This window comes from Elephantulus edwardii, unplaced genomic scaffold, assembly GCF_000299155.1.
Source record: "Elephantulus edwardii isolate Elephantulus edwardi_28Jun2011 unplaced genomic scaffold, EleEdw1.0 scaffold00179, whole genome shotgun sequence".
Lineage (NCBI taxonomy): Eukaryota > Metazoa > Chordata > Mammalia > Macroscelidea > Macroscelididae > Elephantulus > Elephantulus edwardii.
Genome location: NW_006399929.1, coordinates 6767057 through 6786365, shown reverse-complemented (window position 1 = coordinate 6786365; position 19309 = coordinate 6767057). Strand labels below are relative to the sequence as shown.

The 19309-nt window shown below is 44.8% G+C and overlaps 1 protein-coding gene across 1 annotated transcript in view; it reads left to right on the top strand.

Annotated features, from left to right (window-relative positions):
* The first annotated feature begins 2178 nt into the window (after positions 1–2178).
* Positions 2179–19309, top strand: part of KCNK10 (potassium channel, subfamily K, member 10) — a 223881-nt gene continuing 206750 nt past the window's right edge. The window contains exon 1 of the mRNA XM_006896020.1: positions 2179–2343. Coding sequence (XP_006896082.1) covers positions 2292–2343 — 52 coding nt within the window. The 5' untranslated portion in view covers positions 2179–2291. The remainder of the gene's footprint in view (positions 2344–19309) is intronic.

The following is a 19309-nucleotide window of genomic DNA, read 5'->3' as shown; positions in this document are numbered from 1 at the left end:
GTACCTGGGGATCTACACCTGCCCAAATCACTGAGAAGTCTGAGTAGTGCCATCAGACCAGTTTTGTCTGAACAGTGGCCAGAGAACTCAGGGGTCTAGCCAGGGTTGCTCACGTGGCCAGTGACAAAGTATTAACTAACCTTCCCACAGCCTAACCTCCCAAGGACCTCACTCTCAGAACTTGGACACCTGGATGTGACACTGAGTAGGAGACTGAGTGGATGCTATTGGCATAGAGCTTCCAGAAGCCTCAGGGTGAGGGTCACAGCCAGCAGGCTTGGGATGAGTAGGGCAGCCGCTTTTTGTTTTATAAGCAAAGGCCAACATCATAGCACCAGACAGGATGCTCCATGAAGACCAGGCCCTGGTGTGTTGTATTCTCCACCACCTCACCAGAACCTTGCCCAGGGATGGGAAGGATTCTAAAGCTCCATCTCACCTCACATACTTTGGGCATGTTGCCAGGAGGGACCAGTCCTTGGAGAAGAACATCATACTTGGAAGGGTAGAGGGTAAGCACTGGAGAGGAGGACCCCGAGTGAGATGGACTGACACAGTAACTGGACTAATGAGGTAGGTGTGTCAAAGGCACTGAGATCGGCTCAGGATAGGGCAGGGTTCAGAGCTGTAGGGTTTCTAAAGGTTGCAGCTGAATCGATGGCACATAACAAGAGCAATGCTGAGTGGACGGAATCTTAAGACATCTCATCTATAACCGAGAGTAGAATTCAGACTATGCCTTCTCTAACACAGCTCAATTCATGCTTTCATTTTAGTAAGTGGTTTCTTGAGCATTTACTCTAGGCTAGTGACCATTGCTAGGCAGTGGAAGGAATTGGTACCCATCATTCATACCAGCACTTCCAATGGTCCATTGAGGAGCATCTCAGCCCCACCCAAGTCCAAGGTCCTATTGCAACTTTAGGAGGGTGCAAGGGGAGGGGAGGATGATGAAGGGAACCCTCATCCTGGGAACATGCCCTGGGCTCTCAGCCCTGTCCCTGTAAAGTCCCAGGCTCCTGGGACCACTGCTCTGTGGAGTCGCCAGTCTTGGCAACTCCCCTTTCCTTTGGGGCTCTGCAGCCTCCTCCTCTGCCTCCAAGCAGAGGCCCCAGCAGGGTGGCAGGTAGCTGGGGCAGGGACCAGGTTGTGCCAGGGGAGCACGCTTCCTAGTGCGGGGAGAGCGCTGCCGATGCGGAGCCGTCCCAGAACAAAAGGCTCATGGCTGGCATCAGCCTCCTCAGAGCGTGGTGGAGACCTGAGAGCCGGGTACGGGCGGGAGAAGCCTGTGCAGGAGGACACTGAAGTGGGGGGGGGGGGAATGAAGTGAGACCAGAGGGTGAGCGCCCCGGGTGGGAGCGGTGAGAGGAGGTCATCCTCAAGCCCAGGTCCGTGGTGAGGCCTCCGAGGCCCTCCTCCGCCTCCTGCAGTGCTTTCCAGGCAGCCAAGCGTGTCTCCGGCTGCAAGGCTGCAAGTCGGCAGAGCGTGCCACGGCCGCCTCCAACCCTCCAGCCGCCCAGCAGCCCAGCCAGTAAGTAGCGGTGCGCCCGCCCTTGCGCCGCCCCGCGGGCCACTCCACCGCCACCTGGCACGGTTGGGCCCTAGCGCGCCTCCCAGCCTAGCGCGGCGCTGGCGAGGTGTCTGCAACACGCTGCGGGGAGGATCGCCTTCGCTGCGTGCTCCCCGGGAGCCGCGCCACCCCCACGTCCAATGGCTTTCTGGGGGGAGAAGGGGGGGGGGGGGGGCGTCGCTGGGGGCGAGGAGTGCGGCCGGGGTGGGGCATGTGCGCTCAGCGCTGCTGAGCGAGGCTGACGTGCCGGCGGAGCGCGCGCCCGGGCGGCGTGAGCAAGTGTGTGTGTGTGCAGTGTGTGTGCACGCCTTGGGGGCCGGTGACACTGCAGTGGGCTTCTCTGTCCTGTGGCGCCGGCCCTCCGGCTGCTCAGCCCCCAGTCACTAGCATCGCATTCGGGAAAGGCTGGGCTCTGACATCTTCCTGAGCCTTCCTCTCCATCCTCCCTTTGCTGTGCTTACTTTTCCTTTGACCGGTGGACCAGTGGACACCTCCCACCCCGACCCCAAGACTGCCACCTCCCAACCAGTGCAAACACCATAGCCTTCTCTCGTTCGCTAGTATCTCCCCACTTTTCTCTCTCTGGGGTTCCTCCTCGAGCCAGTCCAGGTTCCCCATCCTTGGAAACTGGTTGGATTGCCACACCGAGGCGTGCAAAGCTCGAGGACTTTATTATTATTTGGATTCTTTTCTAATTTCTCCCCTTCCGGGCAACGGAGCAATGAAATTTCCAATCGAGACTCCAAGGAAACAGGTGAACTGGGATCCTAAAGGTGGGTACCTCCTTTCTTGGCAAGTGCGCGCCTGGGAGCCGAGCACAGGTGCTCCAGGAAAGCCTGTGTCCTGGCGCAGGGATCTGTGAGGATGGGAGCAGGGCGAGGCAGCTTGGGTTCGGAACCCAGAGAGTGCCTGTTGTAGTCACATAATCTCTGTCTTTCCTGGATGGCTTTAAAGTCTATTTAAAGATATACCAAGTGGGGCGGTTTGGCTGCGTACTGCAGCAAGTGTCGGTATTTGCTTTTGACTTTGTGAGCCTGTGTGTGTGTGTCCTTTGTTTCTGGTGATCTTTGTCTCTGGCAGATGGGTGGGGTGCCTCCTCCTGGACCCGGAGCCGCGCGCTGCCTGCCCCGTGTCCTCACTGGGGACTGTTTCCTGGCAGCGAGTGGAACTCAGCTCTACAACAGCGGTCCCTAGGGGTGGCCCTTCTCACAGGGCGTGCGCGAGGATAATGGAGCCCACGGGGGCTTCCCGAGTCTTGGCTCAATTTTATTACCCAACTAGACAGCTAGTTTGGTTCAGGTCTTAGTAGGAGACCGCAGAGAAATAGCTTGCCTACAGGGTGGGGCTGCGGGATGTGGAGGGGGGGAGGTGGGGGGCTGGGGAGAGGGCATAAGGTGTGGGCACCAGAGAATATCTTCTACCTGCCCTTACTGTTGGGTTTTCTTGGCAGACACAACGTGGGATGATTAAGAGGAATTTGTGTATTCCATCGTTGGCCCCTGCACCTTTAATTAGTACACAGATGTGCAGGCTCCTGACCATCAGGATGGGAGCCGAACAAGTTGAAACTGAGCATCCAGTTTTGACAAGAATACTGTGAGCTGAGCGAGGCAATGCCTCTATGTGTATTTGGGGTTGAAATGTATTTATTGGGCAGCTGTGTTTAATATTCTTTCTGAGTACATTTCTTATTTTCTCCAGTGTGGATAAACAGCCCACTCATACCTTGACCAAATAGCTTATGAATGAACAGGCTATTTAGGTGTAAGTGGAATTGCCTCCCCGCCCCCTACTCCCACCACTGAGTCTACTACAGTGGAAACACAATATAAGCCTTTTCTTTTTAATTTCACATCTCTAGAAACACGGAGGGCTGCTGGGTCTTTTCTTTTTGTAAGCCTTGATAAATGATTTCTTGAGCTCCTGCTTCAGACTATATGTACCAAGTGCTATCTGACCTATTGGGCATAGTCAGAACAGGAGAGCAGATTGTCAGCCTTCTTGGCTTTTACAGTGAGGAGGATGGACACCTATCAGTGCACAGAGGAATGCAAGTTCATGACAAGTTCATATGTGTTTCATGAAAGTTCACAGCAGGCCTGTGCGAAAGGGGCTGAGAGAACAGACCTTCAAGGACCAGGAGTTGGGCGTGGTCAGGGAAGGCTTCCCTGACCAGGAGACACACTGAAACCTTGAAAAGGAAGTTAGCAGAGCAATGAGAAGAGGTATTCCAGAGAGAGGGAAGGAGAACCGTGTGGATGGTGGGCTGAGAGGCAGCACTGGGGGCTAGAGTGGAATGAAGGAATGTGAAATTGAAATAGGCTTGGGAGGGGTGGTGTCCACAAATGCTGAGGCCACAAAGAGCTCTGTTATTGAGGGCAGAATGGGATTCTGGGACTTGAACGACGGTAGTCTTTATCTTAAGTCTTTGAAGCATTTCAAGCTGAAGAGCAACAGGGTATAAACTAAGTTCAAAACAAGTGCTCTGTGGCTCCCATGGATGTAATACACCAGATATGGTGGTGCCATGGCAAATATGGTGGTGAAGGAGAAATGGGTGGAGTCGGGAGCTTTGGAGGACAAGACATCAGCAGGCTTAGTGTGAATAAAGTGATCAGATGGGGGAACTAGAATGATTTCCTAGTAACCAAGGTAGAACCAGTAGTGAGTTCAGTCCAGGACATGGTGATCCGGGGATGCCCATGAGTCATTCAAGTGCTATGCTGCACGCACAATTGTCTAAAAGGTCGGAATCTTCCTGGAGCTTGGGTGGAAAGAGGGGAAAGTGGGGGAGAACTTTGTGAAGCTTGCCTTTTAACATGTATTTCTAAGTGATTACTGTTAGGCATCTTCGCGTCACAATAATAGATACAGCATCAACATATCCAACAGTCACAACCAATTGACGCTGAAAGTAAAAAGATCCCAATAAAAATAGAAACATTTAATAAGCAGTCATTTTATGCCTGGTGCTTTTGCCACAATTTTATTTTACTCTCACAGCAGTTGTCTGATGATATAAGTGCCATTGTCTCTGCTTGACACTTAATTGCCACAATGACACGACCAAGCTGCTTTCCAGTAACATAGTCTGACTTCACACGTGCTTCACACGTCCTGAAGGTGGGGGTGGTCGAACTCTTTCTAGCCAGAGGACAGAGTGTGGGAAGTGAGGGTGGCTTATCCCACACCTGTGTCAAACTACATGCCAGGTATTGGTCTGGCAGTTTATATGTGTCAGTTTAGAAAATCTTCACAAAAAGAAATGAGGAAGAAGCTGCTATCCTGCTTTCACAGAGGAGGGAATTCAGGAGCAGAGAGATTGAATAAGATGCCTAACATCACACAGCTAGTAGATGGGGAATTTGGGGTACACGAATGCTTTTCCACCCAATGTGTCTGGGGAGTCTTTCCAAGTGCAGAGACTGGAGTAGCTTGTTGGGAGGAGGAGGATCGAGAGAAGGAAGGGGAAGAGAAACAGATGAGGGAGAGGAAGAAGGAGAGAGAAGTAGGGAGAAGGGAAGATGATGGGGGGCGAGGAGTGAAATAGCCCTCAGCGTTTCCCCCCTCGCTCCTTTCTGTGCTAACTCATCTAGCCACACACATCTTTTGTACCTCTAGTGGGTTAGTCAGTGGCCGCTGAACAGACGTGGAGTTAGCTCCTAGATGGTTTTCAGATTATGGGCTCAAGCATATCAGAAATTGTGAGGATGGCACAGGAGAGGGCAAGGTTCACATCTGTCGTTTACAGGGTCACTATGAATTGTCAACTCAGTTGCATCTAACAAGAACCACCACCAAGGATATTTAGGAAGCTCTAGTAGCATGATTTCCCTGACTGGGAATTGAACCCTGATCACAGTGGTAAGAGTGCTGAATCCTAACCACTAGTCCACTAGGGAATGCCAAGGAGCTCTGGTGGCCTAGTGGTAAGGAATTGCTCTGGCAGCTCAAAGGTGTATGGTTTGAATCCACCAGCTACCCTGTGGGAGAAAGATGGGCCGTCTCTTCTAGTACAGTTAGTTGCCTCTGAGTCAGCTAGGGGTCAGTTCAGACGAAACCATCCACAACCACAATAGTGGCATCTTCCATAAGAAGTAATGCTGTCCTATCAACAAATGAATGGATAGAGATACTCTGGTATATTCACACAAAACAAGGAACTCATGAAATATTATCCAAAAATGGGTGACCCTGGAGGACATTTATGCTGAGTGAAATATCTCAGTTACAAAGGAACTAATACTGCATAGTGCCACTGTTATAAAATGGGATGACTTCAGGGTTGAGGGAAGGCAGAGAAGGAGGGGATGAATGATGTATACTGCACTGAAACAGATGAGGGAGAGAACTGTTTAAAAGGGATGTTTGTTGTGGGTATTATTGTCATGACAGGAGTCCAGAATGAAGGCTACATAGTGGAGTGGACTTTGGGGGAGGGATTGTATAACAATCTTTTCTTTCCTTTTTTCCCAATCTTTTCTTTTACTTTTCAAGAAGAAGAGTGAATTGGAAGGGGGTGGGCAGGAAGAAAAGTACAACAATTAATGAATGGAAACCCTAAGTCTCTGTAAACTTTCATTAAAATTAATAAAAAAAATAAAGAAAAAGAAATAATGCTGCTAGCCCAAAGGCTGTTCCTCTTTAGTGATTCAAATAGACCAGTGGCTTCCTGGGAGGAAGATGAACAGTATTCTCCTGGGCCTTGGGGCTTTTTTTTTTTTTTAAATAAATTTTTTAAATTAATGATTTTTTAAATACAACATATATTTTTATTTTTTAATTTATTATTTATTTTTTAAATACAACATATATTTTTTTATGGTATAGTCTATTAATATTTTCCCATTCATTCATTGTTGCACATTTTCCTCCCTGCCCACCCCTCTCCCCATTCGTTTTTCTCTTGAAGAAAAAAAAATTCTTTAATTTTTATACAATTTCCCTCCTCCCCACCCCCCCCCGAGTCCACAGTCCGCTTGGGCCTTTTATAACCTCAGGAAACCCGCTCACTCTCTGGAAGATCAGCTGTAGATTCTGATTCCCCAGCAATGAGTGAGTGGGTGAGTAGAGTGTGCTTGGGAGGCAGGGCAAAGATGGAGGAGGAGAGAGCATGCGCTCATGGAAAAGTTACAGGTGGGGCATGCTTTCCACGGCTGGAGGATTTGGCCATCAACAGACTTGAACCTTCGGGTGGAGATGCTCCTGGATTGTAGAGGGAAGTGGGGATTATGGTGGTGTGCTAACAGTGTTGCTTCCTGGTAGTTTAATAACAGAAACCGAAGGTGATGTGAGAACAGACTAGTTTGGATTGCACTTGAGCGGGTTAAGGAAAACACTGTCAAGAGCTTTTAGGTGTAAATATAGACTGAAATAGAAGATGGTTATTTTCTGGTGGGCCATAGTCTTTCTGCAAATTCACAAAATTAAGCCTGTAGAAAACAGAGTAACCGCACAAAAGCAGATGGAGCTATCACAACGTAGGTGCATTTTAAATCATTGAGATCATTTTTGGGTGATTTTCTGCCTCACCTGGCTTTTATATATTAATCAGTAAAATGCCAAACAAGTTGCTGCTAACTTGGCTCCATGTTGACCCCGTGTGTATCAGAGTAAAAATGTGATTTTTAAAATTTTTTTTATTTTCACAGGCTAATTGTTCAGAAATTGGATCACCGGGTTTTTAGTTTGAGTTCCTTTGGGTGGACTTGAACCTCTAACCTTTGCATTAGCAGCCAAGTGTGTATATTGTTTGCACCAGTCATGAACTCCTATGCATTTGGGGCTTTTCAGAACCAATAAAATCAGCAAACAGTATTCCCTTTGCTTGAGGCAGGCAGATTGATATGTTGTAAGAAACTCTTGAATTTGGAGGTTAGGGTAAAAGAACCAGGTTCAAGAACGAACTGTTCCTTTGATTAGCTGTGTGACTCTGGGCTGCATGTCTAACCTTTCTGAGGTTCATTTAGGAATCCTGGTAGCACTGTGGTTGAAAGCACTCAGCCACTAACTGACAGGTGACTGGTTTGAATTTACTGGCTATCCCATGGGCAAAGATGAGGCAGTCTGCTTCCTTCATCATTTATAGCTTTGGCCGGAGGGGGCAGTTCTACTTTATCCTTTAATGTGGTGTCTCTGACCTTTTGGGATTCACTCAATAGCAATAGATGGTGGCTTCAGTTTCCTCCCAAAGTGTGACAGAAAAGCTCTACTGTTTCCTCAATTTCTTCCCTTTTGATCTTGGAGTCAGTTTAGCTTTCTTTTATTCCTCAAATAGATCAGACCTGCCCCAGGGCCTTTGCACTGGTGGTTTCCACTATGTATAAAAACACTCTTCCTCACATGTCACGTGACCAGCTCCTTTCTGTCACTTAAATCTCATCTCCAGTGCCACCTCACTTCTGAGTTGTGGGCGCTTTCCTGTTCCAGCTGCAGACCTTTCTTCTTGTTCTCCAACCTCATCTATTATGTCACCTGCTGCATTGCCTTCTAATACTTATCATGAATGGACACCCTCTTACTTGATCATGCGCCATATTTGCTGCCAGCCCCCTCATCAGCGTGTGAACTATGTGAGTCACACTATGTCTGTCTTGTTCATGGCCATGTTTCTAGGGCCCCAGGAATTGCTCAGTGTGAATTTGTCATCACTAGTTGCCATCAAGCCAGCTTCGTCTGGTGGCAAGTCTATGGACAGATTGAAACTCTTACCTGAGCCTGTGCCACCCTCACAATCTCTGCTTACGCGTCTTATTGCAGTCGTTTTATCAGTCTGCTTGGTGAGGGCCTTCATCTTTTTTTGCTGACTCTCTGTTTTTCCAAGCGTGATGTCCTAATTTTGGATTGTTTACATAGTCAACACTTAGTAACTCTTTGCTGAATGAATGGATGGATGGTGGAATAGGTTAGAGAGTATCTGTATATGCTCCTTCTTCACAGACATTTCAGGACTCTTTTAAGCCTAAACATAGAGAAAGGAAGGATGTTTCTAAATAATAGGATGTTGGAGTCATCCCCCAAACCAAGCTGTTGCCGTTGGGTTGATTTTGGAGTAGTCCCTCAGGGTGTCCTTGGCTGTGATTTTCATGGAAGCAGATTGAGGTCTTTCTTGGATGGATGGCTTCAGACTCCAGCTTTTTAGTGAATAGTCAAATGCAAACTATTTTCATTGTGCAGGGACCTGGGATATTGGGAAAAAAAATACCAAAATTTCCACTTTGGTGAAGTCTCTGAGTTCATTGAAACTTCAGAGGACGGTTTCTTTTCTTTCTCCCCCTTTCACCAGGTGCAAAAAGTCCAACAGGATTTGTGTGATCCAATCTGATAAAGATATGATGGATTTAATTAATGAAGGATTTAGTTCATATTCACCACTTGAGCATTTTTAAGTACCTCAGATATTATTGTTTGATATAAGATGGATCCTGGCTGAAAGTAGAGAATACTAGAAGAAGTGTGTTTTATTGACTAAGCAAAGGCATTTGACTGTGTGAATCACGCCAAACTATGGCTAACATTGAGAAGAATGGGACTCCCGGAAGACTTAATTGTGCTCATATAAAACCTGTACCTGAAGCAGAAAGCTGTTATCTGAACAGAGCAAGATGGAGAAAGGATTAAAACTATTAACTATTTCGTTATTTTTATCTTGGATCCATAATCAATTCCTTTGATACCAGCAGTTAGGAGACTAGGAGATGCATTGCTTTGGACAAGTCTGCTGTTAGGAACTTCTCCAAAATACTTAAGAACAATGATGCCAATTTGAAGACTAAGTTGTGCCTGATTTAGGCTGTGGTCTTTTCCATTACTTACTATGCATCTAATACCTGAACCATGAATAAGGATGACAGAAGAATTAATGCCATTGAGTTGTGATTTTGGAGAAGACGTAAAATATCCTATGGACAGCTGAAAGAATGAACATGTATGTCTTGGAAAAAACGCAGCTGGACTTTTCCTTGGAGGCAAGGATGGCAAAGCTTCCTTTCTCATACTTTGGACATGTTGCTAGATGAGGCTATTCCTTGGAAAAGAATATCATGCTTGAAACGTTGGAGGGTCAGCAGAAGAGAGGAAGACACCCATTGAGATGGATGGACAAAGTGATAGCAACAATGTGTTCAAGTACGTCAGAGATGGTTAGGGCAGCACAAGATGGGACAGGGTTCTGACCTATATCAAGTCATACTTGTCTTTGACAGCACCTAACAACAACAACAACAACAACAACAACAACATCATCATCAACAACAACAAGACTTCAAAAAAGAAAAGGTACAGAAGAGTAACTGATTATGATTTTTTTTAAAAGCAGTTTTTCTAGTACATCCTTTCGTGCAAAATTCTGGAGAAGCCTCTACCCTAAGTATGCTGCACCTTTCAGTTTACAGAACACTTCTTATAAATGGTCTCATTTGTTCTTTAAACAACCCTATTTTTGCAGGTATTAGAGTCTTTGCCTTGCAAATGGGTGAAGTAAGACATAGTAAGAGCAAATGACTGTTTCTGGGGACCAAAGAGATAAACAAGGAGTCCTGGGCTCATTTCAGGTCTTGGAGTATTTTTGGATTGTTTTAAGAATATATATGTAAATCGTATTTGCCAATTCAGAGTTTTTACATGTACAATTCAGTGCCTCTGATTACATTAAACGTGCTGTCAGAGGTGTCTCCTGGCAGATTTTTTCATCACCATAGATATGCTGGTCTTCTCAAACATAACTCCTCCTTTCCCCATCCTTCTGTTCTTTGTTGCTGTTAATTGATTTTCAGAAGCTGTTGAGTCGAGTACTACTCATAGCGACCTTATGAACAAGAGACCTGAATCCTGTCCTATTCTGTACCATCTCATCATCTCTGATACACTTAACTGTAGTCACTGTGCCAATCCGTCTCAAGGGAGCTCTGGTGGCTTAGTGGTAAGGGATTGCACTGCCAACTTAAAAGCATTTGGTTCAAATCTACCAGCTGCTCCACAGGAGAGAGATGGGAAATCTCCTCCCACTTGATTTACTGCCTCTGAAGACCCATTTGTGGATGAGTCAGTTCCGACTCTATGGTACATGAAAACAATAATGTAGATACTTCTGAAATGAATCTATGCTGTAGCATGTGTCAGAAGTTCAGTTCTCTTTATGATGACTAATATTCCATGGTGTAAATGTCCCATGTTGTATTTTATCCACACATCTGCTGATGGCCATTTAGATTGGTTTTACCTTGTGGTTACTCTTTCAAGTGCATATGCCTCTCTGTGACACTGTATTCAAGTAGGGGCGCTCTGGAGGTGTAACCAGGAGGGAGCTGCACTGCTAACCCACAAGCCACACCTCTCTGCTGGGTTGAACCCTCCTGTAGCTCCTGTGCAGACTGATGGGCAGCCTCTTCCCTTGTGAGTCTCATCAACGTGCTGGAGGATCAGCTCTGTCTTGACAGCAACGAGAATGAGAATTTTAGAAGTCTCTTGATTATATAGTTAGGGATCACCAAATCTTTTGAGTCTTAAGTACAAAGCAATTTCTCTTCCCCCCTTTTTATTATTGTTGTTGTTGTTAAGTGCCGTTGAGTCACAGGTGACTCATAGCGACCCTATGAAGGAGAGTCCTTGATGCTTGGCTGCCTTTCATCCTCTCTCTAGGTTCATAGGATTTCCGGAGGCAAGCTATTATGGAAGTGGATGCCACTCCTCCTTCCAAGTTATTATTATTATTATTATTAATTTTAATAAAAATATACAGAGATTTTGGATTTCCATTTATTCATTGTTGCACTTTCTCCCTGCCCAGCCCTCTCCAGTTCGTTCTTCTCTTTGAAAAGTAAAAGAAAAATTCTTTCATTGGTATACAATCCCTTCCCCCAAGTCCACTCCACTAAGAAGCCTTCGCTCTGGACTCCTGTCATGACAATAATACCTAATCATATATATCTTTTAAACCGTTCTCTCTCTCTCTCTCTCTCTCTCATATGTCTCAATGCAGTACACCCAATTGAAAAATGGGCACAGGAACAGACATTTGACCAAGAAAGACATTCAGATGGCAAACAAACACATGAAGAAAGGTTCAAAATCCCTAGCTCTAAGAGAGATGCAAATCTAAACAACTATGAGATATCTTCTGACCCCAGTAAGAATAGCAAAATTTAACAGAACAGCAAGCAATAAAGCAATTTCTCTTAACCTCTTTTTTCTTTTAGGGTTCTTGCCCATTGTTCAACTCTCCAAGTCCTTCTAACCCCAAGGTATATTCAAAGGTTTAGCTGAGGAATTTGGAGGCAAATCTGTTAATCAGTCAGGCCTCAGACGAATAGTTGTACTCTATAGAGCATGCTTGTACAAGTGGGCCCATCCTACTTCCCAGGAGTTCATGTGAATATCCTGGGTCCCCATTTGTGCTCTAATGGCTAAAAGGAGATTTTTTTTTTTTTGGTCTCTTGTGAATACAACATGTTGTGCTCAATTTGCAAGGTTGCTTTAAGTGCAGCCTTTATTAATGTGTTTTCAAACAAACATTTGCTTAACTCCAATTTCCTGCTAAGGAAATGATCTATTTTTTATTTAATATCCAACTTGCAGGAGATAAGCATTCCAAAGGGGATTAATAATGTGAATCACCACAATTAGCCTAGAAAGTCAAGAATAGAGATGTTCCAAAGATGGTCTGAATCAAGATTTGACTCACTTTTCCTTTTCCAGTAATGCCTAAGGGGAGGGAGTCATAATTACTTGAACATTCCCGAAGATCCTTGGTTGCACTTAAGAGCGGCCAAATTGACTTTGCTGTTCCGAACCATTTCTGAGATGTTTGTGCCTCAGCTTCCTATGGACTTCCCCTGAAATCGAATGCATGAAAAGAAATATACATCTTAGCCCAAACTGGGAAACTTCAACGATGACAGAGAGAGAATATAAGGTGTGTTACATAGGAAGAGTGTTGGGAGTGCGCCAGGGGCAAGAACATGTCTTGAAGGTAGTGGTCTTCTATAGACTTTTGGCCCCATAGGCAGCTAGAGTGTTTAATGACAGAATTAAGTGAAGCCATTTTCCTGGTGGCAATTAGAAGCTTTCGGTTTGGAGGGCTCTTTAGGCTGTGCCAGAAATTGGAATAAAATGACAATCATCTATGGTCCCAAGATTCTTTTATTAAAGGCATTTCTTTGTGGCCCAGACTGGGTTAGATTTGATTTGGGGTCAGCTCTGTGTCACTTGGTTCTAGAGTCTGCCCAAATATGGAACAGGAAACACAGTCACTGTGCAGGTCATGCCCGAAGTGGGGGGCTAGGCCGAGTTGCCCTCCCAAAGGAGACTTTGCTGTTCATCTGCATCAGACTCAGTGCTGTCACTCGGAATAAGGAAACAGACCCTTGGAGTTCTTTCTAGATTTATGATTTGTGAACAGTTTGAGACAGGACCTGTTCCCACTCCTACCACCACCACCACTCTCTAAGTATCCAGGACTTCATGCTGTGAATGAAAAGAAAACTTGATTTTCGAACTCTTCTAGGATAGGGGTAGGATGAGGGCTAGAGCCATGGATATCAGGAGGAGAAGGACCCTGGTTATGCTTCCTTCAAGACAGATCTGTTAGTTCTTTTGATCTCCTGTGGGAGATTCTGCACTCTTCTGTAACACTACAATTCAATCTCCCCAAATAATAACACATCAGGTACTTTCGCAGGATAAAGAGAAACCATATGATTTAGACAGGCTGAGTGGAGATGCTTGGTGTCAGGTGTGACACTTGACAATGGACTATTCACTCATTTGTCAGAGGAGGCAAGGAGGCAAACTCCAGGTGTAAGAGAAACTGATGGGAGGAAAAGCTTAGGAGTGTCAAGATCCTCCTCGTTAGCTGGTCGTGTAAGTTGGAGATGGTCTAGGATAGTCCATTTTAGCCATGGGTCCTCACAGATCAGTTTCTCGATTCTACTGGTTGAGAATATCAAGGTCAAAGGCATCCTTTTCTCATGGTGGCCTTTGAGGTTGTATGAGCTGTAGTTATAGTAGATCTCGCTCAGCATACCTCCAAAATACACTATTGTCTTTAATTCTGACTCATGGTGACATTGGGTTGTAGTGAGCGAAACTACTCTGTAGGATTTTTTTGCTTGTAGTCTTTGTGGAAGCAGATCACCAAGCTGTCTTTGGTGGAGCTGGTAGGTGGGTTTGAACCACCGATCTTTATGTTGGATGATGATTGCAAGCACTTGTGCCACTCAAGGATGGTTAAGCACAATATCTTTAAAACAACCGGACCAGAGAGCAGACTTAGCTGCTGGGAAAGATACCATATTCTGAACAGCATAGGCACTCAGCATTTCGGGAACATCGGGTTCCAGTGTTGCCTTTACCATGTCACCTTATTTATGTATTTATTGTAGGTTTTTCAGACTGCTTGGAAGACTGTTTATGTTGTGGGTTAGGACTTCTAGAGTTCTTCCAAGCTTTTCTTTTTGTTCTCTCTCCCTCTTTCCCTCCCTCCTTTCTCTCTCTTTCCCGGCCCTCCCCTGTCCCTCCCTGCCCATCCCACCCCATCCTACCCCATCCTTCCCCCTCCCACCCCCTCCCCTTTCCTCCCTTCCCTTCCATTTTAATGAAAGTTTACAGAGTTGCACTTTTCTCCCTGCTCACCCCTTCCCCCCCAGTTCACTCTTCTCTTCGAAAAGTAAAAGAAATTCTTTCATTGTTATACAATCCCTTCTCCCAAGTCCACTCCACTGTGTCACCTTATTTGCCTCATGTAGGAAAGGACGGATCCTGGCTGGTGGGAAGTAAGGTCCCTTCCGACGCTGGCATTCTTAAACGTTGCCTAAGTCCCAGTTCAAGATTTATCACTTACTAGTGGACGCCCTTGGACGAATCACTTCATCTCTCTGGGACTTGATCTCCTCCTTTGTAAGATGGAAATAGTTATGGCTTCTATTTTCCTAGCTTGTTATGCAGATTAAATAATGTGGTCAATATAAAACTCTTAGAAGAATGCCAAGCGCCCCATGGGCAGAACCTGCACCATGTGGCCATGAGGGTTGCAGTGCACTTACTGTTCTTTGAAGTCAGACCAGGCTCCCACTGCAACATTTTGAGAAGCACCTGGTTACCTCTTCAGATCATCTGCAGAGTGACCCTTAGCAGATTTCCCGCTCTTCTGACGCTCTCTTATGCCCTCATATTTTTCTTACCATTATTAGCTACAGCTGATATGCTGCTCAGAATTTTGTGATCCATAAAGTTTTCATTGGCTAATGTTCAAAAGCAGAAGATCAGGCCTTTTTCTACTCTATCCTAGTCTAGAAGCTTTCTGGAAACTGGTTCAGCACCATAGCAACACTCCATGGCAACACTTCCACAGACAGCCAGGTGGTCACTATCATGGGGTGCTTTGGCTGGTGATTAAACCTGGGTGTCACACATGCATGGAAAGTGAGAATTCTACCACTGAGCCACCAGCCTGCTCCCTTCCTCACATTCTTAGTCCACACTTAAAGAGCCTTGGCTGTTCTGGGCAAACCAGGGGAAAAACCAGAGAAAGAACATGAATTAGATTCACATATCTTGAGTATAAGCTATTGAATTATGAATTTTATTAGCTGAGCCAACTTGTTCAAGCCACTGAACCTTTCTGAGGCCTCAGTCTTCTTTGAGGTAAAATAAACAGCGAAACCTACTTCGCTGTTGCTGAGATGACGAAACGAGATTATAGATATAAACGAGATAATAGATGTAAACGAGCTTTATAAACTATTAAATTCTGCACCAGCATTTCCCCAATATTTTCTATGGAACACAAACTATTCTCATCAGATGCTTTAAGGGAAAACTGGTTGTTGGGATGGTTTTTTTTTTTTCTTTTCAGATTTGCCTAATTCAACATGTTAATTTCGTTTTCTTTTTTAAAATTTTTTTTATTTATTTTCCCCATTCATTCATTGTTGCACATTTTCCTCCCTGCCCACCCCTCCCAACCTAGTTGGCTTGTCTCTTTGAAAAGAAAAAGAAAATTCTTTCATTGTTATATAATCCCCTGATCCACCTTCCCCCAAGTCCACAGTCCACTTTACTATGCATTTCTTTCTCTGGAATCTTGTCATGAAAATAATACCTAATCATATATTCCTTTTAACAAGTTCTCTTCCTCATCTCTTTCAATGCAGTATACATAATTTATCCTCTCTTTTCTATAGCAAAGAGTTGGAAACAACCTAAGTGCCCATCAACAAACGACTGGCTAGAGAAGCTGTGTTATATTCACACAATGGAATACTATGCTGCATTAAAAAACAAGGAACTCATGAAATATATTCAAAATGGGTGACCTTGGAGGACATTATGCTGAGTGAAATATCTCAGTCACAAAAGGACAAATACTGCATAGTGCCACTGTTGTAAAATGGGACTGACTTCGGGGTTGGGGGGAACCTAAGGGAAAACTAGTTTAACAATCAAGTTAGTTTGCTCTCTGACAAACTAACAACATCTAGTGGCTTAACTAAATATGGTTGTTGCTGCTGTGAGGTGCAAGTTAGCTAGGACACATAGTGACCTATGGACAGTAGATCTGGACCCTGTCCTATCTAGTACCATCCTGACCTGCCTCTGACATGTTCAAGCCCACCATTACAGAAACTGTGTCAATTCAAGATCGTTAAGAATCTTCCCCTCCTTGGCTGACCTTCCACCTTTGCAAGCATGATATCTTTTTTAGGGACTTACCTCTCCTGATAACATGTCCACAGTATGTGAGATGAAGTTTGCCTCCACAGAGCACCCTGGATACACCTTGTACCACTTAGCTGGCTCTAATTTGAAGTAGCTCTGTAGGAATGAAACACTGCTTAACCCTGGGGCATCCACACCATCTGTGCCGTGTGTAAGCCCACTATCACACAACCGCTGGGTAAGTTCACGTCCTCATAGCACTTCCTCTTTTTCTGCCTAACCTCTACTTTACCAAACACGATATCTTTTCCCAGGGATTGGTGCCTCCTCAAAACATGTCTAAAGTGAGTCAGATGAAGCCTCACACGCTCATTTCTAAAGAGACATCTGGCTGCACTTCTTCTAAGATAGATTTATGTATGTATGTATGTATGTATGTATGTATGTATGTATGTATGTATGTATGTATTTATTAGCATTCTAGGGTATATTCCATATTCTTGACCAATACTACAATTTGAAGACATTAACTCTTCTTTGATCTTCCTCGCTCATTGTCCAGCTTTCCACCTGCAACTGAAAATAACAATGCTCAGGTTGTTGTTATGTGCCGTCAAGTCAACTATGACTCATTGCGACTCTATGAACAATAACTCTGAATCTTGCTGTATCTGAGCCAATCTCACCGTCTCTGACACACTTGCCTCCTTGCCACAGTCACTGTGTCAGTCCATCTCTTCCTCTTTGGCACTGTCCCTCTATACTTTCAGGTATGATGTCCTTTTCCAAAGAAGGGTCCCTCTTGACAACATGCCTAATGTGTGTGAGACGGAATTTCAAACTCCTTGTCTCCAAGAAGCAATCTGGTTTCACCCTCTACATTACCGGCCTGTTTGTTCTCTTGGAAGTCCGTGGTATGTTCAATACTCTTCTCCAGTACCACAACTCAAAAGGCAGCAATTTTTCTTCTGTTATCCTTAGTCATTTTCCAGATCTCAGATGCTCAGAGAGCAACTGAGAAGACTGTGGCCTGGATCAGGCACACTGTCGTCTCTAGACTCATGTTAGAAATATCAACATCAAGAACACCAAGATTTTCACCATTGGGCCAATTGGCAGCATCATGATAGATGTTAACAGCTTTAATTTGCTTTGCTTCACAATCAACTCTTGGTACTAGCAGCCAGGAAATTAAAAGATGAATTACATTGGGGAAAGTCTGCTGTCAGAGACTTCCCAAAGTACTGAAGAGCAATGATGTCAGTGTGATCCCAGCCATAGTCTTTGCAATTTCTTGATATACATCACAAAGCTAGACAATACAGATGATAGGAAAATTGATGCCTTTGAGCTGTGGTGCTGGAGAAGAGTATTGAATATACCATGGATTGCTAGGAGAACAAACAGGTTCATCTTAGAGAGAGTGAGACCAGGTTGCCCTTTGGAGGCAAGGATTATGAAACTTTGTCTGACATACTTTGGACACATTGCAAGGAGGGACCAGTCCTTGGAGAGGGATGTCATGTTTGGGAGGGTGGAGGGACAGAGGAAGATGGGTTGATTCAGTGACTGGGGTAATGGGGTTAGGTGTGTCAGAGACAATAAGATTGGCACAGTATAGAACAGGGTCTAGGGCTGTTGTACATAGGGTCACTGAGTTGCAGGTGACTCAATGGCACACAACAACAACAACAACAACAACAACTGACAGGTCATTTGCAGCAGAAATAAATAAAAAAAATCAACAATAGACATGTATTATCTTAAAGTTTTTGTGGACAGGAATTCTGAACCATCCACTTTAGCTGGTGAGATGGCAAAGGTTCTGTCATGAGGTTGGGGCCATATGTTGGCCTGGGCTGATGTTCTTTGAGCTGGTCTGAGGTTTGAGGATCAGCGCCCAAGGTGATGCACTCAGCAAGGAAATTGATGATGGCCAATGGAGAAAGGCCTCATTTCCTTCTACTGTTGGTCTCTATACTCTCCTTTTGAGTATTTTCATAATGTGGTGCCTATGCTATGCTGGTGCAGGCAATCCAAGAGAAAACAGGCAGAACTGACAATGCCTTTTACGACCCAACCTGATAAAGCATACATGGTTACAAGATAGATTTATTTGCTCACTGTCACATACTTTTATTATCTATGGGTCAAGTGCAGGATTCTGTTGAGTCTGGCGCTAAATTTGGCACACATTTACTGAGAGGTGAATTCGGGTTTACTTTTTTTTTTTCTTTTTTTTTTTTCGGGTTTACTTTTACAAGGAGGAATGCCGAAGAATTTGAGGACATATTAGGAAAATCATCATATGCATTTGACTATGCGAAGGTTTTCAAAGAAGTACAGAGTCCTCCTTAGAGACAAGGATTGTGAGAGTTTCACATCCTTTGGTTATGTTACCAGGAGAGGCCGGAGCCTGGAGAAGCACGTCATCCCTGATACAGTAATTGTTAAGTGCCACCGAGTCAACTATGACTTACAGAGGCCCTGCGTGCAACAGATCTTGCCCTATCTTGTACCCTCCTTACCATCTCGGATATGCTTGAGAGCATTATGACAGTCACTATACCAATCATCTTGTGGAAGGTCTTCCCTTCCTTCTTGGAACTTCCTTTTATCCCAGCATGATGTCTTTTTTTCCAAGCACCGATCCCTCTCAGCACAACATCCTCAAAGTGTGTGAGGTAAAGTTTCCCCATCCTTGCCTCGAAGGAGCACCCTACCAAGCAAACAAGAGGAAGATCTTTGATAAATAAGATGAGTTGACACAGTGGCTGTAAAAATGGCGTCAAGCACAAGAAGATTGTCAGGGCAGCACAGAATAGGACTGTGTTTTGCACATGTTGTTGTTGTTGATTGCTGTTGAGTCGAGCATGACTCGTAGCGACCCCATGAACAAAAGGCCTGAAGCCTTTCTAGAACTATCATCCTTTATCAGACAAAGTTCCTAGAGTTTCCAGAGGCATGTTGTTTAGGAAGCGGATGTCACATAGAGTCGCTATAAGTTGATGGCACCTAATGAGAACAACATAGACATTTCCATTCTATTGTTGTTGTTATGTGTCATCGAGTCGCCTGCAACTT